This window comes from Bicyclus anynana, chromosome 19, assembly GCF_947172395.1.
Source record: "Bicyclus anynana chromosome 19, ilBicAnyn1.1, whole genome shotgun sequence".
Taxonomy (NCBI): Eukaryota; Metazoa; Arthropoda; class Insecta; order Lepidoptera; family Nymphalidae; genus Bicyclus; species Bicyclus anynana.
In genome coordinates, this window is record NC_069101.1 from 11,477,719 (window position 1) to 11,502,383 (window position 24,665).

The 24,665-nt window shown below is 37.0% G+C and overlaps 2 protein-coding genes across 2 annotated transcripts; both read left to right on the plus strand.

The window, feature by feature from the left end:
• Positions 1–5,788: 5,788 nt before the first annotated feature.
• On the plus strand, positions 5,789–7,524 carry LOC128199162 (uncharacterized). Its single transcript, XM_052887405.1, has 2 exons — positions 5,789–5,886; positions 6,383–7,524. The coding sequence occupies exons 1-2, from the start codon at positions 5,854–5,856 to the stop codon at positions 6,701–6,703; spliced, it is 354 nt and encodes a 117-aa protein (XP_052743365.1). The 5' UTR covers positions 5,789–5,853; the 3' UTR covers positions 6,704–7,524.
• A 13,680-nt stretch (positions 7,525–21,204) lies between these two features.
• Positions 21,205–24,593, plus strand: LOC112045562 (uncharacterized). The gene is made up of 4 exons (XM_024081792.2): positions 21,205–21,341; positions 22,415–22,579; positions 23,231–23,404; positions 24,497–24,593. The coding sequence occupies exons 1-3, from the start codon at positions 21,300–21,302 to the stop codon at positions 23,387–23,389; spliced, it is 366 nt and encodes a 121-aa protein (XP_023937560.1). The 5' UTR covers positions 21,205–21,299; the 3' UTR covers positions 23,390–23,404; positions 24,497–24,593.
• Positions 24,594–24,665: the final 72 nt, after the last annotated feature.

Genomic DNA, 24,665 nt, shown 5'->3' on the forward strand with positions numbered 1-24,665 from the left:
AATTAAGAGTACGCTAATAGTAAAGCAATTTTGTAAAAGTAACAAGGTATCTGCGATCATTACTTTCGGAGCTACAGGGATTTAAAGGGTCAGATTTGCGGCGCTGCCGCGTATCCCTAAAAAACACCCCATACAAAATGGTACAAACTTATGACGTCGTAGGCAATTAATGATAGTTAGATTTGTATGGGCGTTTAAACAAAATTACTAATATCTTTGTTACTTCTGCGTTTATGTTTATAGTTCATATATTAAAAAATGTCACATAAGGAAGCTAAAACTGTATGAATTTTCATCTAATTACGATAAAATATTTTTAGTAGATTTTGAAATTTTATAATCTTATTTATTTTGCAAATATCCAGTCAATCTTTGCTTTTTATGTATAAAAATCAACATATTCAAACCTAGTCATCAGCCCCATTATACACTAGCAGACGCCAGCGACTTCAGTTTTTCACAAACCCCGAGGGAATCATGGATTTTTCCGGGATGAAAAGTAGCCTATGTGTTAATCCAGAGTAAAATCTTTTTTCCATTATTATTTCCATACCAAATTTCAACCAAATTGCTTCAGTAGCCGCAGTGCTAAGAAGGAACAAACATACACACTTACACACACAAACACACACTTACACATAAACATTCGCCTTGATAATATTAATATGATATGTTTATGGTATCAGAGAAAATAACAGAAGGACGATCTTTAAATAGAAAATTCCTTTTTTCATTTTGAGTTACGGAACTCTAAAATTTGTACTCATGCGAGTAACTTGCACTCATTAGGAAGATAATGGATATTTTAACCTTATTGTTATTCCTTTGGGAATTTTAATACGCCATTACGGATGCCATTTTGAGAGACAAAATGAGTAAACATAGTAATCTATGTTAGATAATTGTTAAGACCGGTGCGCATAATTTTTAGGTAATATTTGAAGGTCAAAATGAAGTCATGCATAATAAAGTTGCCATCATTTAGGTACTTATTCTGTATGTTATAATAAAATGGGGTATGGTCAGAAGAATAAAAACATTACGTTAGGTAATTTTTCACAAGAAAAATACTAAAAGCGGGAACGTTAGAATGTAGCTAAGAACTGAAATACGAGTAAGTAGATGATGAAAAAGAGAATGGGAGGTAAAAAAGACTCTCGAAAGGTTTAAGGAAAGGCTTTATGGCTGGCACACCAGCGTTTAGAAGTTAGGACTGTCAACACGGGTGTACATGAGGATTTTCCTCCTTACGAAAGTTGCTTGACTCTCTCTTTTAATAGTAATTGCTACTTAGCTGTTATAATTTTTACTTGTAACTGCATTATAAACCTTGATTTCGTAAATTTTTTCACGTATACATGAATAACCGTTTAGCCGGTAGAGAATGGGACACTTGATTCTAACAAAAGCTCTTAAAAGCTTCATATTTTACAAACGAATTCCTAAATCGAAAAATATTGGTACAAGACCCTCATAACTTTCAAAGACCTATCTAACGATACCCCTCACTATGAAATAAACGAGTGAAAAAAAATCATCCCCACTTTAAATATAGGTACCCTAAAAAATATTTATCAAGATTTTATTAGCGCAGAAACTATAACAGCTACCTAATTGTATAAGGGTTCCTTGTGGACTACGGAACCCTAAAAACGTAGGTCATTATCAACCCATATAAGGTTTACTGCTGAGCTCAAGTCTCCTCTCAGAATGAGAGGGGTTAGGCCAATAGTCCACCACACTGGCCCAATGCGGATTGGCAGACTTCACACACGCAGAGATTTTCTTGCGATGTTTTCCTTCACCTTGTGTTTGAGACACGTTATATTTAATTTCTTAAAATGCAAACTGAAAAGTTGGAGATGCATGCGTCGGACAGGATTTAAACCCACACCCTCCGGAATCGGAGGCAGAGGTCATATCCACTGGGCTATCACGGCTATTAAACATAACTATAATTTACAAATAAATAAATAGAAAGTTATAGAAACAGAAACGATCACGACGTCATCACGAAGGTTGTTGCGTATCTGTTTATTTGTTCCGACAAACATGCGATACCGTCCATCAGTGTACAAATACTGTAATACTTTTGACAACACGTCGTGTTCACTTCACTTTGCTGCTTATATAATTAGATACATACACAATTTACACTAGTGATTCAATATTCGTCTATATATTATTATAGTAACGGATCCGTTAAACGTCCTGTCTGGAATCATCATCATATATATTAACAACTAGCTGACGCCACGCGGTTTTACCCTCATGGTTCCCGTTCTCGTAGAAATACGGGTATAATGTATAGCCTATAGCCTTCCTGGATAAATGGGCTATCCAACACTGAAACGAGAACTTGCATCGCTTAATAGATCTCTATTATGCAATGAAAGTTCTCGAGATATCTATAAAACTAAGAATTCATTCTCATTTAGGTACATTAAAAATCTATATGAATAAACTCTTACTGATGATGATTTCATTGATAACAGTTTATCAGCACTCAACGACTTCAAACAAAGAACATCAAATATTTAACAGAATAGGTACCTATAATAAGCCAGTTTGTATAGCATTAATTAATTTTACATTAGCGAAGTTCTATGAAGGCAAAAAGTGACAAATTAAAATTAATCTTTTTAGTAAGTAATTGATCATTACGAGATTAATTTTAATTAGTTAATGATTAACGCAAGTTTAATAATAATCTGAGTAAAATGAAGCAAATTCTAGAAATATCATTAAATAAATATACTAATATTGTAAAAGTAAATAAGTAAAGTAATTATGGTATTATCTCTGAATCTAGTAAATCGATTTTGAAAATTCTTTTACCGATAGAAAGCCACGTTATTTTCAAATGTCACAAGCTATATTTTATCCTCGTATTCTTACGGAAACGGAAATTATGCGGGTAAAACCGCGGGGCGTCTGCTAGTTATGTATAAGTTGATAAGTTTACGAACTGACGATGATGTTTGTTAAGTGGAAGGTGCTGGATTCGAATCCCAGTTTAAGACATTTGTGTTCTAATTTTGCTGGTAGGCAGCCTGACCGAGGTTTCAACCATGGCTAATGACTCGTAAATTAGGTAAATTCTAAAAACGTAATTCTTATAGTACGTGAAGTATTTTAATAACTTTGCGAATTTGCGCAATGATCTTTCACCGGTCGCACACACTTGTGCAGTATAATATCTCCTGCGTACATGGCTAATATCACGATGATTGCCGCCGTTTCCGAAAAAAAAATGTCAGTCAAATCATAGGTATATTATTACTAGCGGATGCCTACGACTTCGTCTGCCCTTAGGCCTCCTTAATACGGCCCTTTTCCAAAGTCCGTTCTTACTGGACGTCTACTACCTCCCTGCCAAATTTCAACTTTGTACGTCAAGCGGATTTCGAGATATCGTGATTTCGCATTTATGTCGGTACTATTTACGGGACATCCTGTATATTAAGACTAGCGGACGCCCGTGATTTCGTCCGCGTGAAATTTAGTTTTTCACAAATCCCTGGAGAACCATGCATTTTTCTGGGATGAAAAGTAAAGAAGAAAAAAAGAAAATAAATTTATTCAGATTTAAAAGTTACAGACAGTACCTTACCCTAAAGACAGCATGTCTGTCTGTAACCCTTGTAAAGAAAGGGTGTACAGCTCAGCATATGCCGTGCACTACATACAAGCATAATACACGACGCTCATTTTCAGCTGAGACCCATGTGACGCCACAGCTAATATAAAATATATATATACAAACAAATTCAAATGAACTAAAGTAAAATCAGCAAATATGTTGAAAAAATAATTAATTACCTATTAAACTTAATAATTTATAAAGATATATAATGTTATTTATACATGAATTAATAATTATATTTATTTCTTAATGACTGTATGTAGGTACCTATAATATATAGAAATTCATAACACTCGTACAATTAAAATAAAGAACTACATTATTAACTACTAGCTGACACCGCGCGGTTTCACCCGCGTGGTTCCCGTTCCCGTAAGAATACGGGGATAATATATTGCCTATTATAGCCTTCCTTGATAAATGGGCTATCTAACACTGAAAAATTTTTCAAATCGGACTAATAGTTCCTGAGATTAGTGTGTTCAATCAATCAAACAAACGAACAAACTCTTCAGCTTTATAATATTAGTCTCAAAATTTCAGAAGTAGTATTCTCCTAATTATCTTGATTCCCTCTATAATTGATATTTCCACCGTACAATCCTCAAATACCTTTTGTCGATTCATTAAAAAGTAACCTTTGTGTTCCATCCAAAGTAAAATCTATTTCCATTCCAAATTTCAGCCAAATCGGTTCAGCAGTTGCGGCATTAAAGAGTAACAAACATCCATACAAACGCTTATAATATTAGTAGGAAACTCTATCACCCAAAGCCTGCAAACCCGCATTAGAGCTGCATGGTGGGTCTGAGCTCTATATTCCGTCTAAAGATAGGCCTAGAACTGTATTGTGTCGTTAAAATAGGCTGTTAATGATGAAAGACATATTATCGCCAATTGCAGAAGGATTCCTTTATAAATGAACAAAATATTTATTTGTAAAACTAATATTATAAATCTGAGAAATTCCCAGAAAAATCTTATATTGGTGTGGAAAATATTGTCTTCACGTGTCTGGAAAAATTTCTTAAGATAGATCATAAACGCATATGGCTGAAAGTAACGATAGCAAAAAAATATTATTAAATGTACTATAATTCTATACTTATACTTAACTAAACTTTACTGCCGTTATAAATGACATAAGTTATACATTATTGTTAATAAAATCTTCACTTCTAAATATATAAAAAATAATGTTTTTTTTTCGAGAGCCAATATAACCCAGTGGATATGATTTCCGATTCGGAGGGCGAAAGTTCGAATTTGTTTGGGACACGCACCTCCAACTTTGCAGTTATGTACATTTTAAGAAATTAAATATCACGTGTCTCAAACGTTGATGAAAATCGCATTGGGCTAGCGTGGTGCACTATTAGCCTAACCCCTCTCATTCTGAGAGGAGACTCGTGCTCAACATAGAGCCGAATAGGGATTGTTAACTGCAATTTTATACATACTAATTACCTCGCAAATATTGTATTACCATATACATTATTTCTAGAGAATATTTTTTTCCATCATTTAAGGTGTTGGCCGATTCTGCCTACCCAATGCACACAAAATTTCATAAAAATCGGTCCAGCCGTTACGTAGGAGTTTGGTAACAAGCACCGCGACACGAGAATTTTATGTTAGATTACGTGGATCGTTAGAACTATAGATGTAAGGCCGGTTTTAACCTATTAAACCTGGTTTAAAGTTTTAAACAGTTTAAAATGGTTTAAAACAGCAGAATTTTATTTAAAACGTTTTAAATCGGATTAATCTGAATTTACACCTATAGTCAGGACTGATCTTTGTCTACGCTCGTGATTCATAGAATCCTTCACTTACTTAGGATTCGGGAGCGAAAATTAACTTTGGTCTCATGTTGAACAAATTACTCTTTTACCTTACCATTTGGATCTAAATAAATCAGCTCCAAAAGATTGAATTATTGGCTCTTTAAATAATTTGCTAGAGAATTTTTTTGCTGACCTTACAACTTCAAAGATTCAGATCCCCCATGAACAAACAACTACCTACGTATTATCTGAGGCTACACTCTTATCTGTTATTCGTTTTCCACAGGGAAAACCATGTTATTGGTATCTATTTGGGTTTTCAGTGTAATCTTTCTTCAAACAAAAGATGGTATAAAATGTATTGTTCTCGTCTATAACGTCAGTTGAATTGAAAACACGACGAAGAACAAAATAACAAATATGGTTTCCAAAGTTTTAATCGCTCTTTCTCTTGTAAGTACAATACAAAAGTTGTTTATTTTTTTTGTATACAGCAAACATTAGGATACTCGTGTCTGAACTTTTACCTAGCATAAAACAGATTAACATACTGCATGTGTAGCCCAGATAGACCAGTGGATATGATTTTTTTTTTTTTAAGAATATTTGCCATAAATATGACCAATATTCCCATTGCCCCCCAACTAGTCGGGAAAGACTGTGCTAGGAGTAGGTACGACAATAGACCAACGGGGCGAGGATCGAACCACCACTCTTCGGTGATGAGTCCGACCGCTCTTACCGTTAAGCTATTGAGGCTTTATGATGTACTTCTTTGCACTATAAGATTTCATTAAATATTTTTTCCAAGTCGTCTTCATGTAGGTATGTGAAAACATAACGGCTGGATGACAAAAATATATAATAATTTTCAATGTTAAATTTTAGACGTACCTACAACTTTTTTAAAATTGAGTTATATTTTACACGAAACCTACTATATTTTCAGGTTACCATAGCAGCAGCAGTGCCAGCTGTATCACCACCATGGGGCGGCGCATCTTCGGGAGGAGCTTGGCCCGGCGCTGGCGGCGTTAGCCCATGGATACCACCATGGGTCGCCTCCGCACCATGGTACCCGCAGTGGACACCATGCACAACCGTCGGCTCATCATGCGTCGACTGTACCACTCGTCTGGTGTGCACGAAGATAGGCGGCCTGCAGAGAGCTTGCACTGATCCATCGCTTCCTCACTGTAACCTTGGAGAGTGCTCGGCTACACCATCTGACGAGTGCGCTGCGCCTGCAGTTCCCGCAAATGCTGTCTAATTAGGCAGTATTAGTAGAAGTAGACCAGTTCAAAACTATTAATGCATAAATAATACGCGCGAAACATCACTTCATCCACTGTAAGATTTTTAACTTGATTGTGTGGGGAGACTGTAGACCCACATTCTGACGAAGGGCCCACTACCAATGACATGCCCATTGAACTTAAAGGTGGCGGTTAAAAAACCTACCTAACTGAGAATTACCAAGGAGGGTTGACGTCAGGCCGGCTGTCGATAATAAAATCACTTAACTGGGAGAAGGGAAAGGAGATGATGATGATGATGTGTGGGGAGAGTACTTAATAAGATCGCTACAGAATCGTCGTCAGGTTGGATTAAACACAGGAACTTTGCCAGAGTAACGAGCTCAAAGATGGAATGGGTTGAAACGTTCTACGAGCTTAGACACTAGGTACGCTATAAGGAGGGTTGGAAAACAATGCGATTGTTGAACGGAGGCAAAGATCAGTCCTGACGTCCCCATGAATGTTGAAAGGTTTCGTTTTTTTGTTGTTAAAACTCTGATTGTATTTTGGGATGCAACGTTTAATATGGTTCTACGGTCTACCTCACTTATTTGTCTCACTCATTATAGAACGCAGTTATTGACACAATGAAAAATTAAGTATGTAAATAATTAATAATAATTTGTGAACAAAATAATACTGTAATTATCTCATATAGACTCAAAAGTAGTGTTTAGTCATATTACCTAACCCAAGTGTTCATGTAATAAAGATATGTTTATAGACTTCTTATTTATTTTGTAACATAATTTTTATACTTAAAGAATAGATAGCTAAAAAAAGTTAATAAATTATCATTTAAATTTTGTAATTTTATTTTCAATGTAAGCTTTAGTGCATACCTACTTACCCTTTGTCAATATTAACGACAAAGAAGTTTCTAACAAAAAGCTTTTTGAAGAAACTGTCACTTTCCACTCCCCACAAAGTATTTCAGACTTTAAAAAAATATCTTAAAATAAATTCCAAGTAGGGAGCAGTTTTAGAGCTTGACAGAATTTTCTTCTTTTTCCCACAATGCTTTTTCCTGACATCACATGCCAGTCGGAAAATAATATAAAAACAATATCCCCTCTATATTGGATGCAGCATCCATCACATCGATTTTGTTTTGTAAAGCGAGCACATGCCGCCCGCACTGTAAGGCTAATTCATCAAAATCTATTAAATTACACTCTATGGTTCGTTTATAAATAAAAACATATAAACAGCTTCCTTTTTGCTTGACCATAGTCTGAAAAAAAATTAATACTTTTCGACAAAATCTTTACTCTACCTTTGGCATCACCTGTTTTGAATGTGTCTTGAGATGTTAAAAGGGATACCTAAAACCGGCAAACTTATATCAAACGATTGATAAATTTTTTATATGATACACCTACTGCTAGAACACAGTGCAAGCTGTAAAAAAAAGTATACAATGATCATGGACAATGTTTCTAGCCACATACAGGCGAATACAGCTTGACATGAAAAACATTTTAGGATCGAACAAGAAGTATATAAGTCCTTTTATAAAGTTAAACATATATAGGAAGTACTAATGTGTCTATAAAAGGCTTAAAACTGATATTATAATGATGGAATAAGCAAGGGTCGAAGCAATTGGAAGGACGTGTTCTGCCTGTACTAATGGAAATGATGCGAGATTGTTTATAGGTAACCTGTCATTAAGGCTACATAAAATATCGGATCTTCCAAGTGCACATATTTTCTCGGAACCGTATTGTAGGCAATGCCCAAGTGCTAAACAGACAATTGCTTAATCAGACGTGGATATGAAAGCCACCAGAGTCCATTAGTATTCCATTGGCGTAGTGCAGAGACTCCCGATGTATTACACAAATTGTAAATCTAATATCCCACATCTCTACCATATGAATCGATGATAGTTTTATACTATAGATCGGTTACGTCCCTACAAAAACAAAATCAAAAAGTGATCCGAATAATAGGCTACAACACTGAGCGCACACATAGTTTTTACACTTCCAGAACACATAACTCGACATTGTAGACTATATTTAGGTATTATTTGTTTAAATAACGTTCGTTATTGACCACAAATGAGCCGAGATAGCCCAGTGGATATGACCTCTGCCTCCGATTTCGGAGGGTGTGGGTTCGTATCCGGTCCGGGGCATGCACCTCCAACTTTTCAGTTGTGTGCATTTTAAGAAATTAAATATCACGTGTCTCATCGGTGAAGGAAATCATCGTGAGGAAACCTGCATACCAGAGAATTTCTTAATTCTCTGCGTGTGTGAAGTCTAACAATCCGCATTGGGCCAGCTCAGCAGTGAGCCGTATATGGGTTGATAAAGACGATTGACCACAACTAAAATTGAGATGTGGAAATTTCCTCTTTTGAGAGCCTCATTCATGACCTAGTAACACATCAACAGTATAATAACATCGTTGATGTGAATTATGTTTTTTAGAATTGTAATAATCAGTTGAGTTCTGGCTGGGCTAACTTCATCCTATAAAAAAAAATTAAGCATGAATGCAAATACGCTACCTTTCACATTTATAAGTACTAGTATAAGGGAAGTTACTCAAAACATATACAGTCAAACCTGGATAAGTGAAAACTGGATAAGGGAGAGAACTCTATAAGTGAGAGTAATAGCCAGGACCCGTAATTTTAAGCTCCCAAAACCTCTATTAGCGAGAAACAGAAACCTCTGTAAGAGAGAGTCGTTTTTCCCTCACAAACCTCCGTAAGTGAGACTGCTACTTATCCTACTACTTATTACCTCTATAAGCGACAATCGAGCTTTATTTACAAATTTAACATGTGCTATTTTATGACTCATTCTTAACTTTCGTGGAACTTCCTACCATTGTTTTTGTATTCTCGTCAATATTGTTCCTATTCTATTTCGTGGAACTAAATAACTTAGTTTTCAATTGCGAAGGAAAGTTCTGTTCTGCATCATGTCAAAACGGAAAATAAAGTACTGTCATTAAGTGATAAACTTAAAATAGTGAATGCGTTTGAATCCAGAAAATCGCGAGCGTTATTGCTGCGTACCCCTATAAGAGAGAAACGCTACCCATGTACCTGCATTAGCGAGAAACTCTGGTTAGTGAGAAACCTCTATAAGCGAGAATGAGATTGTGCTCCCTTGAACTCTCACTTATCCAGGTTTGACTGTACTTAGTATTTACTGTAATGAGGGGATTTAAACCTTTACAAGCTCTATAGACTGATTCTATAGACTCAAAGCTGGAGCGTAGTGCCTTTATAGCAGTTCATAGAGATATCTCTTTGAAGGGTTTAACGATATCCTCCTTTAGAAATGTAATACAAACTCTGGGTTTATATCATCAAGAGGTGACGTCAGCTGTTAATTAGATGACAGCATCAGCCTATCTTTAAATACATCTAAATTAATTAATACATCACTACATGATGATGATCAGACATCAAATCAAACAATGCGGGTTGATGGGCGTGGAGTAATAAATAATATTTGACACTGTGACAACCTTAATAATCTTTTAAACATAAAAACTAAACCGATTTCAAAGACGTATTTCAGTTATTTTGATCTTAACACAAAATAGTTAACCGATTTTTAAGAAAATTAAATGGGACCAATCTGGAAGTACACTCATTTCATACAACAAAATAATTTCCAAAATTGGTTAATAAATTACGAAGTTATTATGAGGTAAACGTTAAAAACAAATTTGTTCATTAATAATGAAAAAAAATTGGTTATCTGTGAAGTTTACTGACGATAGTTGAACGTGACAACATTATAAAAAATACTGATGGAATGGTTGCTTTTCAAAAGAAAATGTTCGTTTTTCTAAAATACTGTTTAATAATCTTCACAGACCAGAATATACTTTATTTCTTGTAAAAAAAGTCGGCAACCCTAGCGCGAGGAAACGACGCATGACGTCATCTTTTTCGAGTGTGCAGCCGGCTCGATCGAATTAAAAGACGTTGTCACGTCAAAAACATTCGCTTCGAATTGAGAACCTGCTCCTTTAATTTGAAGTCGGTTAAAAAAGCTTATTTTAAAATTTTGAATACAATAAAAGCTGAAAGCAAATATGAAACAAAATTCAACAGAAGGTTTCATAATTAAGCCTAATTAAACATCACTCGAAAGCACACGTGTAAATGATACTCTGTTAACTCCGACATGAATTCCAAAACGCCGAAGCTCTGAACAATATGTGGAATTTAGCCTGCGGCTGAATTTTCGCGAGTAAACTGAATTATTGGACTGGAATACTGCCGTCCATAAATAAATACACCGTTTGCAATGCGCCATAATTAAGCCTACACGTGTTATAAAACAAAATCCACCAACCGTGTCTGTGTGTCACAGTACTTAGACACAATATCTACACAAATATTGCATATTATATAATACATATTATATATTACATTGCATATTATATAATACAGCAGCATATACAACTTAAAAGGTCTCTACACTCTACACTAACATTCATTTTGACGGCCTCCGTGGCGCAGTGGTATGCGCGGCGGATTTGCAAAACGGAAGTCCTGGGTTCGATCCCCGGCTGGGCAGATTGTAATTTTCTTAATTTGTCCAGGTCTGGCTGGTGGGAGGCTTCGGCCGTGGCTAGTTACCACCCTATCGGCAAAGACGTACCGCCAAGCGATTTAGCGTTCCGGTACGATGCCGTGTAAAAACCGAAAGGGATGTGAATTTTCATCCTCCTCCTAACAAGTTAGCCCGCTTCCATCTTAGACTGCATCATCACTTACCATAACGTGAGATTGTAGTCAAGGGCTAACTTGTAAAGAATGAAAAAAAAATCATCATCATCATTATCAGCCGGTGGACGTCCACTTCTGGATGTAGGCCTCTCCCATGAATTTCCAAACACTACGGTCATCCAGCGAAAATCGAACCCAGAACCTAGCTCTTGTAAATCCACCGCGCTTACCACTGCGCCACGGAGGCTGTCAAAAATAAGTTTAAATAAAATATATTACCTTTTTTTCTATATTTATGTAGACTTAAGCACGCTGTTATTCGTAGAGATTCAGAACCGAGTAATAAGCTATAATTGTTATTAAAAGGAAACAGAATTGAGCAGGATTTTATTAACGTTTCATTAATTTAGTGTATTTTCGGATTTTAATACCACTTTATTGTACAAGTATATTAATATCCTGGTAGCAAGCTTTTAATATAAAACCTCGTAATTGAAACACTGATGATAGCCGACATTTCTCTGGCGTAAAATTTTATTCGCTTTTGACTGCGATCTCAACTTATAGAACGAGAACGTATAGAAGAGTCCTCTACGAGGAGTCTTCTACGAGGAGTCGTCTTCGAGGAGTCCTTATAGAGTTTCGTATTTAAATAAATAAAATCACTGGTTTGTGGAAGTTTATTAACAGAGCAGACATTACAACATTACCACTTAGTAAACACAGCGGTTCTCTAGCCGGAAGTAATATCATGAAAAACAAAAGAGGTTGTATCATAGACAATACAGAACATTTTCTAATGCTGCGTTCTGAATAGTTATATCTCAACAGTCCTCTACGAGGAGTACGCTTTTGTAGATACTTATTAGCGTAGATAATTATTTTATACTTGGACGATTAAGTGTCTGGGCCCTTATACCTTCTAAACCTTATCTAAATCTAAATCTATAGCCGTGAGAGCCTGGTGGATATGACCTCTGCCTCCGATTCCGGAAGGCATAGGTTTGAATCCGGTCCAGGGCATGCACCTCCAACTTTTCAGTTGTGTGCATTTTAAGAAATTAAATATCACGTGTCTCAAACGGTGAAGGAAAACATCGTAAGGAAACCTGCACACCAGAGAATTTTTTTTTAATCTGCGTGTGTGAAGTCTGCCAAGCCGCATTGGGCCAGCGTGGTGGACTATTGGCCTAACCCCTCTCATACTCAGAGGTGACTCGAGCTCAGCAGTGAGTGAAATATGGGTTGATAATGATCTATCTAAAGCCTATCTATCTAGACTAATGACAGAAGGACTAGCTCATTTTTTTGCGCAAAGGATCAGCCCGGCTTTCCAACTGCAGCCTATTACGTACATTTTTCACGTACGCTTGGTTTGTAGATATTACTATAAATTAGCTTGAGTTTCTTATCGCATTGTTTTTTTAATTCTTTACAAGTTAGCCCTTGACTGCAATCTCACCTGATGGTAAGTGATGATGCAATCTAAGTTAGGCGTCGGATCCATACCCATTTCGGTTTCTACATGACATCGTACTGGAACGACTACGCTAGTCGGTACGTCTTTGCCGGTAAGTTGGTAAGCCACGGCCGAAGCCTCCTCCCACCAGCTAGACCTGGACCAATTAAGAAAACCTCAATCGACCCAATCGGGGACGCGATTTATTTCTCGATAAATAAGAAAAAAACAGTTATTCTCTATTTTATAAACAGCCGAACAACCAGCAAGAGCAACTTGAACATAGAACATATTCCACTGTAAACAATAAACTTTCCGTTGTTGACAACATTGTTGGAAAACCCTATACGAGAATGCCTGCGATTTCCTTGTTTACATTTTCTAAGCGGGGGATAGTTTACGCAGATAACTACTGTTACGGAAAACTATAAAAGCCAGTTGCATATGTACAAACATTCAATAGAACAATACAATGGCTGCTTACAAGAATATCGTTGTTTTTTTGGTGCTTGTGAGTAAGATTTATTCTTATTTAGCATTAATGTTCATTCAGCATTATCAACCCATATTCAGCGCACTGCTCAGCTCGAGTCTTCTTTCAAAGTGAATTCAGGTCTCAGAGTCAACTGAAGGTGCAAGCCCCGGACCGAAGACCTTCACCCTCTGGAATCGGAGGCAGAGGTCATATCCACTGGGCTATCACGTGTGCTTCATTACCTCGGTCCAGTTACTTTAAGGAGGTTCATTATAAATAGTGACTAATTTATATATTTAGCTGTTATCCGCGAAAAATTGACGAATCGACGCGAGAGTCCCATAATCTGGCAGAAAATCTTCTAAACATATTTCATACAGAGAGCCGCGATAGCCCAGTGGATATGACCTTTTCGTTGGAATCGGAGGGCGTAGGTTCGAATCCAGTCCAGTACATACACCTCTAACTTTAAAGTTATGTGCATTTCAAGAAATTAAATATCACGTGTCTCAAACGTTGAAGGAAAAACATCGTAAGGAACACACGTAGATAATTTTCTTAATTATCTACGAGTGTAAAGTCTGCCAATCCGCATTGAGCAAGCGTGGTGGACTAACCTAACCTAACCCCACTCACTCTGAGTAAATACTCGTGCTCAACAGTGAACCGAATACCTTCGGCTTGGTTTCTTACGGATTTGTCGATAATACTAATATAAATAACTGGTTGAAATATTTCAAAATATCTTCGATGTAGAAAACTAGACCTACCTGTTGTTTTAAAAATTTTAATGTGAAAGTTCACAAATTTTTCATTGTATTCAACAATGAAAAATTTATCATTTCCAATCAACTTGTGAAAACATTCTGAAATGCAATAAATAAAAATGCGTTGAATTTGTGAGCAGAATTAAAATGAATTGTAACAATAATAATAAAAGTTCATACAATATATTTTTAACGCTTTTACTCTTTACTTTTACTTAGTAAATATTTTTACTGTGATATTTACATTCAATCAATGCTGGCAATGAAATTCCAAGAATGTTGGGTTGATTTTAATACTGGGTGGAACTAAAAGCTTCACAATTTCAATGTTTCATTCCTGGAATAATGTTATTCTAGTGCTTAACTGGAATAGTACCGATAAATTCAAAGTCTATATGTATTATGTATCTGTGTGTGCCAGCGGCGAAGAGTCGAAGCAAACTGATTCCTGCCTGGTTATCTTTTAAAAATCCATACATATTCATTGTTGTAATGAATATTTATAGATATATGTATGAATACTATATGAATATAATATATGTATATATATTCTCGTGTGTGAAGTCCGTTGGGCTAGTGTGGTGGTACTAAGGCTTAACCCCTCTCATTCTAAGAGGAGACTCGTGCTCATTAGTGAGCCGAATATGGGTTGTCAATGATGATGTTGATGATGTTGATGATGATGATGATGATGATGATGATGATGATAATGATGGATATATGATATATGAGGAACCGGAGTTTGTATCACACAGTATGAATTTCCTTTTCTTTGGGACAGCTTACCTTTATCTAAATTCTATCCTTCGCCACTTGTATGTGCAATAAATATTTCACTTCAATCTCATCTGTGGTATCAAGGGATATTCTTTTACATCCCATGTTCAATATAAGGCTAGCCACGGAACCATGGAGGTACTGAAATAGTGAAACACTCTTTATAAAAAATCCCTAATAATTTTATTATTTTCCCAGAGCGCCTTGGCTATTGTCTTGGGCCAAACCCAGCAAGGCGGACCGCCTGGGTCTCAAGGTGGACCACATCAGAATCAAGGAAGAAAACGCCGGCAAATAGAAGTCCCAGAAGATGTTAACGATCAAAGCGGCATAGCTCTGAATCCTTTGAACTGGACAACCTGCGACGTGACCGTTATACCAAGAGTATCCTGCCACGATTGTAATACTCGTGTCATTTGCAAGCCCATCGGTGGGCTTCTGAAGGGCTGTACCAATCCTCTCAGACCCCACTGCAACCGTGGGATATGTTCTGCTGTGCCTAGCGCAGATTGTGTTTAATTTTATAAAGCTAAGGCCATACAAACGGGTCCAGCTCTCGTCTATCGTGGCGTGAATGGTGGCGATGCTACCTCCGAATTCATACACTATACTCTGGCAAATTCGTTGATAACACTCCCATGATATGCGGGCGACGGGCGGAAAGACACCGCGGGTGTAAAATCATGCGTGCGGGAAGTGACGTGCATCAGTCGTGGGTTTTTTATTCATCGCTACACGCCTCCTGTCCCGCGCGCTACAACGCGAGTGTTACGAACGAAGTTGCAAGCTAGAAATCTGATCGCCACGTACACATGGATTCTTGAGATCGGAATCCAGGTCCACCCTAGGAAATAATCCAAGATTCGCCGATGGGCACTTTCGCAATCAGAAAAAGAAAGATGCGAGCGGACACCGCGTTTTGGCCATAGCCATACTAGTACAGTACCCAAAAAAGTATACTCGAATTATATATAATAACTACAAATAACTACAAATTATATTCAATTAACTATTTTGTATTAATAAATGAGAGAACGGATCCACTGGTTTTTGATATTGATATTAATGGTTTATTCGTTGTTATTTAATCACAAGCCGATGCCCTCGACGAGAATAAGGGGATAAAATATAACTTATGACACTTACAAATAACGTGGCCTTTTGGTGGTAAAAGAATTTTCAAAATCGGTTCAGTTGATCTAGAGATTACCCCCTACAATACCACAAAACTTTACCTCTTAATAATATAAGTATGGATTTTTTGTTTTTAAAAAAAATTTTCATTCAAATATGACCAATATCCTAATGCTCCTCCAACTAGTCGGAAAAGACAGTGCTAGGAGTGAGTACGACAAAAGACCAACGGGGCGGGGATCGAACCACCAGCCCTTAGTGATGAGTCCGACCGCGTTGCAATTGAGCTATTGAGGCTCTTAATAAAGATTAATGTTTTTATGGTACCTATCTATATATACTGCCACGACACGTACCTAATTACCTAATCAACGAATTGGTTATTGGCTTGATGTGTAATTTTCAGTAACCACTCAAAGTGGGGTTTGATTTATTGCATGGACAGACTTGTGTAAGTATGTTCAACAACATCAACTCCAGCAACAACAACAACATTAAGTCATTTTTCAGTACAAAATTATGGAATACCAAATATTCAAATCTTTTACTGAAATATTTAATCTACAACGCTGAATCGCAAATACCTAACATTTATACCCACTTGTTTGTACTAATACCGAAAATGTTCAATTACACTCAACATTATAAAACCAGCACGAGTTTTAGGATTTAATGAAAATTCCGCACCATTCCGTAAATGTCAGTGTATTTAATCATGCGATCCTTGTAAAAACATTTGAAAAAAATTTTAAAATATCGAAAAAAATAGATCGACTTGCGTCTTACGGACTACGGTTAGAAACTTGAAACATACCCAGTACCTACCCACACCTCCACGCTATCGCAGCTCACCGCGAGAGACCTCCCAAAGGCATCTACCTCGTGGGGCTGGAATAAACTGACTAGGGGAGCAAGATCCCCCGCGCCTTACCCGGGCAAGGCGGCTAATCCTCGAGGCCCGTACCTTCAACCGGATTTATCATCTAGAAGGAGATGACCTTCCTGCTGCTGCATGGAGCATGCCATCTTTCATAGAGTTCGGGAGTACGAAAAATGAAATTTTGTTTCATCATTATAAGTCTATTTCAACAGCCTAATACAGGGCCAGGCCTTCCTCCTTACAGAAGATTGGCTATGGAACTTAGGCCCACCGTGCCTATTTTAATGCGGATTAGAGGATTTAGGGCTCTAACATCATCAGCTTCCTAACTTAAGGCTCAGGGAAATTTTACTGCAAATTTCATACAAGCCAGACCTTGGACTCGAATTCAAGATTTGATACGATTTGATATGATCATGATACGAGTATGTTGTTGACTTATCTGTTCCATACATCGAAGAACCGACAGTTACCGCAGTATAAAGCATAGTGTTAGTCGACTCCTCACCAGGGGGACTGATGATATCAAGCGAGTCGCAGGGATTCACTGGATGCAGACGGCTCAGGATTGTGATGTTTGGATGTCCTTACAAAAGGCCTATGTCCTGCAGTGGACTTCTATCGTGTGTTAATATAATTGATGATCTGTTCCATTGGCGAATAACATATTTTTAATACAAGATTGTAAGTACCTACATTTTAATGTAATAAAATGTAAATCGCTTTCCACCGGACGCCTCTAATGTCGTTCTGCAAGTTAAATGATTCATGGCTCGTGCTAATCGCGTCTGCCTGTCTACAAGGGAACTGTAATGTAATTGTAAATCTATCTCGGACTACAATCTAGAACATTCATTAGTTCCTAGGCTAGACTTGACACTGGATTAGAGTTGAGAGGAAACTAATGAATGTTTCTATTCTATACTAGCGGACATTGCGACTTCGTCCGCGTGGAAATCAATGTAAACTTTCAAACCTTATTTCACCACTTTAGTTTGTTTTTTTAAAAATTTTTGAATTTTAATTGATTTTTGAATCCCATTATATTTCGTATTTTTTATAACTACTAACAGTACCGAGAATAGCTTAGCTACTAACAGTACCGAGAAATAAGAAATTATATACAGGGTGCTCGGGAGTATTTCCCATAACTTCAAGGTATTGAAGTCCACTTATAGGAGCCGAACTGCATAACTAATTTTTTTTTTAATTAAAAAAATATTCATGCATTCAAATAACTCCGACTGTCTTAAACACACGCCTTTAACAATCCTTGCATTTTAAAATTTTAAAGTTTGGCTACGTCATACTCGTAATTATAAGGATGCGTAAGGGACACATTTTAAGATTTTTTTACAAAATAAATATTATTTACTCTGATAATATTAATTTGAACATGTTCTTTGAACATTTTTATTAATTAATTTTCGGTAAAGAATAACCCCAGAGTTACGGAAAATACTGTGGATATGACCTCTGCCTCCGATTCCGGAGAGTGTGGGATCGAATCAAATCCGGTCCGGGGCATGCATCTACAACTTTTCAGTTGTGTGAGGAAACCTGCATACTAGAGAAGTTTCTTAATTACAATTCTTAATACAAATACAATATTATTCTACTGATTAAACCGGCGTGCAAATTTTAACAATATTTTACAATAATTTAAACTCATTTAAAAATTATTCACCAAAAAAAGTCCGAGATCCAGAAAAATATTACAAAAATATAAAAAGAACGAATAAGAAAAAAATTGAGTAAAAAGTACGCCACATTTCTATTAAATAGTAGGAACAAGTTAAATTAGGTACCTACATAATAATGTCAAATATTATAAAGTTGGTCATTACCAGCTATTCATTATTAATAAATTATTAGGCCGTAGTTAGAAAAGGTTTAATTTATTACTAAACCAACTATCAGATCCAACACCAACAAACAGAAACGTCTCAACGCGACGTTTTTCATTAAATACTCGATAAACAAATAGGCGTTGTTATGTACAATATGCTATGGAAATATTGATATAACATTATCTCATCTCACTGTTACTATTGAGTCTAAAGGAACAATTCACTATAACATTCACTTTGCCAGACACTTGTCACGATCTCACGAGTGCTTCTTTGACTTAAATGGGATAAACGTAGGTAGATAGGTATTAGGTACTATACGTGTATGACACGAAAGCCGCTATTGCGTTGAAATTCCTGTGGCATTGTGTGTCTGGCTTAATGTCACGTTCACGGTCAGGGCTGAAGAGTTGAAGATTATGGGATAAATGTTGAGAGTCCGTAAATATTTGCTATCTCAAATCCATGATAGCGTATTATGTACCTACATTTTTATAAAGCAGCTACCTAAGTATTGAATTAGCGGACGTCCTGTGGTTTCACCCGCGTAACTACCGTTCTCGTGAGAATATGAGGATTTAATATGGCCTATGACACTCACAAATAATCTGGCTTTATATTGTTGAAAAAATTTTCAAAATCGGTTTAGTAGATCAAGAGATTACCACATCTAAAACTTTACTTCTATGATATACAGTATCATATTTTTTTCCATTATTAACAATTCATATTCTGCTCACTGCAGAGAAGACTAAGGACTAACCCCTCTCAGAATGAGATAGGTTAGTCCTTAGTCCACCACTCTGGCCAAATGCGGATTGGCAGTCTTCCCACGTAGATAATTAAAAAAATTCTCTGGTATGAGAGTCTGTGATTATTTCTTAAAATGCACATAACTAAAAAGTTGGAGGTGCATGCCTGGATTCGAACATACGTCCTCCGAATCGAAGGCAGAGGTCATATCTACTGGGCTATCACGTTAGTATATTGTATAGATAGAACTAAATAGGTAGACAATCTACAACTAGTCAAACTTGACGTTACAAAGTGCTCATAAAGTGAGCATATTTGAAAAAAAAACGAAGTTTGATTTAGATTTTGAAAAGCAGCCGTTACTTGTGGATATGCATACATAATTACCCTATTATGAGCCAGACCTCCCTGCGTATAGGAGAAAGGATATGGAACTTAACCCACCATACTTCAATGATGAGGGTTGGCAGACATAGGTTGATAATGTTCGATTCCTTAAGCCCCCATTCGCACGAGCGCTTTTTTAACGGACGTTAAAAGACGTTAATGATAATGACATATAGTCAGATGTTAATGATAATGACATATAGCTAAACGTGCTCACCGAGGCACGGGGGTGTAACACCACCGACTTTCCATCTCCTGGCTTAGAACATGCACTGACAATTTTCAACAAGAAAGAAAACCTCAGTATGTTCCGACCCAGGCCTCATACCTAGGATCTCGTGATCTCAACCCAAAAGGCCCGAGGCTGTCGAAAAGTTCATTATGAACAGTAAAAACATTTACATCTTCTGATATGCTCCGTGAAAACCCGAACTTAAGCTGCATTGTCACTTAGACTCGTCGAAAATCCTCTACGTTTGATATGCCGGAACCTCCTCACTATACTCGAGCATACTCAGGAGAATCAAATCAAATTAAATCAAAAATCATTTATTTCAAGTAGGCTCAGTTTACAAGCACTTTTGACGTCAGTTGACTATTTGTAAAGATTCTACCACCGGTTCGGAAGGCAGGTTCTGCTGAGAAGATACCGGCAAGAAACACAACAGTTGCTCTTTTGGAAAAGTCCAGTATTATAAATTACAATTGATAACAATTAATGTTTGTTATAACAAACAAATATATAATGTGTTATAACAAATACTGAGATGTTGACTTGTTCATTCCGTAAAAAGAGATATAAACTACGCTTAGGTACACAATAGATTAATTAAATCGGTCCAATACAATATCTGAAAGTACTAATGGAGCAGTCAGGAATAAGTCGGGATGAAGGCAAGAGACCTGATGGATTGACTTTGGGCCATGGAGTCGTCAAAAAATTCCTTCTAATCATTTCGACTCGAGGTGACAGAAGGGCTAGCACATTTTTATTACACAAAGGGTCAGCCTGGCAGTATTCTTGCCGCCATTCCACGTGGGCAAGATTTAAGTTCCTTATTGTATTCTTTTTCAATAAAAAAAAGTAAAATACAGATTAGTAACTCGGATAATATTGGCGCACCTCTAAATTTAATAAAAGCTAAATTGACATTTAATTAGTAATTATTAAGATAAAATAAACGTTAACACACAAAGAGTCTGATACAATTTTCCGACATCCCTGATATTAATTGGAAATTAGCATAAAATCTGTTATTTATCACCTGTATATAAGATCGTAGCGTCAGTGTAATTACAGCAGCACATCTCGACATCAGCAAAACGAACATAACAATCTAACCGAGACATTTCAACCTCCATCAAATACCACAAAATGGCTGTTGGAAACGTTTATTTCCTCGTTTTTACGGCGCTGGTAAGAATACCATTAATTCTGAATTAAATTTTCAAAACTAAGTACTCGTAAGTAAGAAGGTTAACTCAAAGTTTTCGCTTAATTTACTAACTTTTAATAAGTTAAGTTCATCACAATCAATAATTTTCAGATACCGCTTTTAAAAGTTTCATGAAGTTTGTGGATTACTTAATTGTTTCTAGGCCCTATCATTCATTTTGGATGTCATTTGCAGGAAATGTCAATTATAAGCGCCGAGAAATCTCAAGTTTATTATTTGATTATTTGAAGCTTGAGTTTAACATTTTTTGATTGTAGCGTAGCATCAAAACTTGTATTAAAATGGAAATTAAAAAAATATCTCTGTACGGTAGAGCACGGTAATGTTTAACTGTGGTAATGTCCCGGTCATTATTATTGACATAATGATCGTTAGAGCACCAGACATTATCACCCTAAAACTTCCCGCAAATCTGCATTAAAGCAGCGTGGAGTATCTAAACTCCTAATCGCTGTTCTTTTCTTCCGTAGTGGAAAAAAATTTCATGGACACCGTGTGAGGTAGTGCCGAACTCTTACTGGCTAAAAACCCCTCCTAACTTCTAAACGCTGGTGTCCCTGCCATAAAGCCTACCACCAACATCGCAAGTATTTTTTTACCTCTCATTCTCTCTTTCATCCTTCTCTTTGATCCTCATTATTTATTCCAGAAAGTTCTTAGTTACATTCCATTTCTCACTGCATTCCAGCATTATGTTTATTAGATTGTCTACTGTCAGCTCTTGTCCCATCCTTCTTTACATCCTCTCTTTTAGCTCGGAACCGAGAAAAGTAAAATATTGTATGTTTTGCATCATCATTGGGGCCTATGCAGTACATGTATTTGGAGTACCCCTTTTTTAATGAGTGCTGTATACTGCATAAAAGAATTCCTGCCCTATTTGCCCACAAAGGGTCGTTAAAGTTGGTTGACATTTTTGACATTGTTTTTGGTACAGGTAGTGTGGAGGATCGTATTTCCAAATCTGACTTTAAAATGGGCTGTTAAAATAGATTACCTACTCGTAATAATGATGATATTACTCTTGTGACAGGTAGCCGTCAATATAATCTTTGCTGATGACTCTCTCCTATCGGACGCCAATCAAGCCGAACTCGTGGAGAGTGGCTCCCGGGAAAAAAGAAACATTGAAGAAGTTGAAGACAGGCTATTCTTCAGTTTATTCCCAATAATAACTACTTGCAACTACACTGCTACGGTAAGTACGAAAATTAGCTCAATTTCCCAGATCTTTTATTACGATGGGGAAACATTTGAGAGACCTCAATGTAAGAAGGCAATGTAAGGGGGAATAGAATACTTGGAGTTATGTGGACTCTTAATTCGCCAATTAAAACGTCCACCCACTTAATACTTTTGGAATTCCGGTATTCCAATTTCACCCTTTATCGACGACCTCCGTGGCGCAGTGGTATGCGCGGGGAATTTACAAGACGGAGGTTCGATCCCCAGCTGGGCCGATTGAGTTTTTCTTAATTGGTCCAGGTCTGGCTGGTGGAAGGCTTCGACCGTGGCTAGTTACCACCCTACCGACAAAGACGTACCACCAAGCGATTTAGCGTTCCGGTATGATGTCGTGTAGAAACCGAAAGGGGTGTGCCTCCTCCTAACAAGTTAACCCGCTTCCATCTTAGATTTCATCATCACATACCATCAGATGATATTGTAATCAAGGGCTAAATTGTAAAGAATAAAAAAATAACAAAATACCCTGGGCACGCCAATCTGCATTGCAATGAGCAACGTAATGGTTCTGAGCTCCATATCTGCTCTTCCCTGGAGGCCTGACTCTGTAGTGTGTTAAAATAGGCTGATACTGATGAAACTGATGGCAATGAAATACTTCCAGCCTGGTAACTACTGCGGCAGCTGCACTCAAGCAGTCCGCTGTCTCCCCAACAACAACGGAGTTGTACGCAATTGCCGCGGTTTACTCCGGTACTGCAACGGTGGACGCTGCTCCTTCATCCCCGACCCCGTCGCCTGCAACGGCACCATCACCGGCTAAACTGTACGAAACCTGGTAAGTTTACGACCACCAATATTAGCAACTGGTGGATTTTATACAACAGAAATGAGGGGGACTATATTTAGTTAAGAGAGCCGTGATAGCCCAGTGATATGACCTCTGCCTCCGATTCCGGAGGGTGTGGGTTCGAATCCAGTCCGGGGCATGCACCTCCAACTTTTCAGTTGTGTGCATTTTAAGAAATTAAATATCACGTGTCTCAAACGGTGAAGAAAAACATCGTGAGGAAACCTACACATCAGAGAATTTCTTAATTCTCTGCGTGTGTGAAGTCTGCCAATCCGCATTGGGCCAGCGTGGTGGACTATTGGCCGAACCCCTCTCATTCTGAGAGGAGACTCGAGCTCAGCAGTGAGACGAATATGGGTTGATAACGACGATATTTAGTTAGATGAGAACCAACAGTTTCTGGGCAAACCATCATTTCCGAAATAGCGAGGCTTAGGCTAGAATAGCTAAAATAATGACGATGAGTGATGACGCATCTTTAAAGGCACCTTTAAAACTGCACCCAGAACAAGCCTCGGGAACTGCTCAAAGCTATTATTTGCTACTCGACGTTTTCATATTACTGAAGGGAGTTGTGAGATCTGATATGCTTTCATTTAATATGTGTTTTGCCTTTTTATTCTACTTCTGATATCAGCCCGTCTCCGATAATATCAATAAGTAAACCACTAACTTATCTCGATGCTATCGGTCCGTCTGGTCGCCTGAAGACAGCGTTATGTACAATGAACTATTTATATTCACCTGGAAGAAGGCGACGATGACGATGACTATGATGATAAATGTGTAGAAAACTATCAAGAGATTTTAATGGTAGTTTTCTAACTACTACTCTAAAATTTGATGAAGTTTATAGTTAGTGGATTCATTAATTAGAAGTTCTGAATGCAGCATTTAGAACTTCAAATTGATGAGCTAAGTTTAAATGTTGTTGAATCTTCAAGGATTGATTTTAAAAGTTTAAAAGTAATGACTAATTAGGAGATACCATATTGTGTTCATTTAAACTTAGTTTTAAATTTAATTTGATCTGTAATTATTTTCGAATGTATTAAATACCTTTTTTTGTTGTTTCAGATTACGCAACAACTACTACAAACAAAATTATTTATATAATTTTCCGTAGATTCTTCTAATAATGTATATTATAATAAATGCCTATTAGCTTGATCTATTACCTAGTTTTATTTTCAAAAAACTACAAATCAAAACCTAAAATTATTAATACTTAACGATTGATAACTTA

What these genes read in the sequence shown, in the direction of transcription:
- LOC128199162 (XM_052887405.1), top strand. Translation starts at nt 5,854, where the DNA reads ATGGTTTCCAAAGTTTTAATCGCTCTTTCTCTT. An exon ending in TTTTAATCGCTCTTTCTCTT is followed by an intron (nt 5,887 to 6,382) that starts GTAAGTACAATA and finishes CTATATTTTCAG; the next exon opens with GTTACCATAGCAGCAGCAGT.
- LOC112045562 (XM_024081792.2), top strand. Translation starts at nt 21,300, where the DNA reads ATGGCTGTTGGAAACGTTTATTTCCTCGTTTTTACGGCGCTG. An exon ending in TCCTCGTTTTTACGGCGCTG is followed by an intron (nt 21,342 to 22,414) that starts GTAAGAATACCA and finishes CTCTTGTGACAG; the next exon opens with GTAGCCGTCAATATAATCTT. An exon ending in CTTGCAACTACACTGCTACG is followed by an intron (nt 22,580 to 23,230) that starts GTAAGTACGAAA and finishes AAATACTTCCAG; the next exon opens with CCTGGTAACTACTGCGGCAG.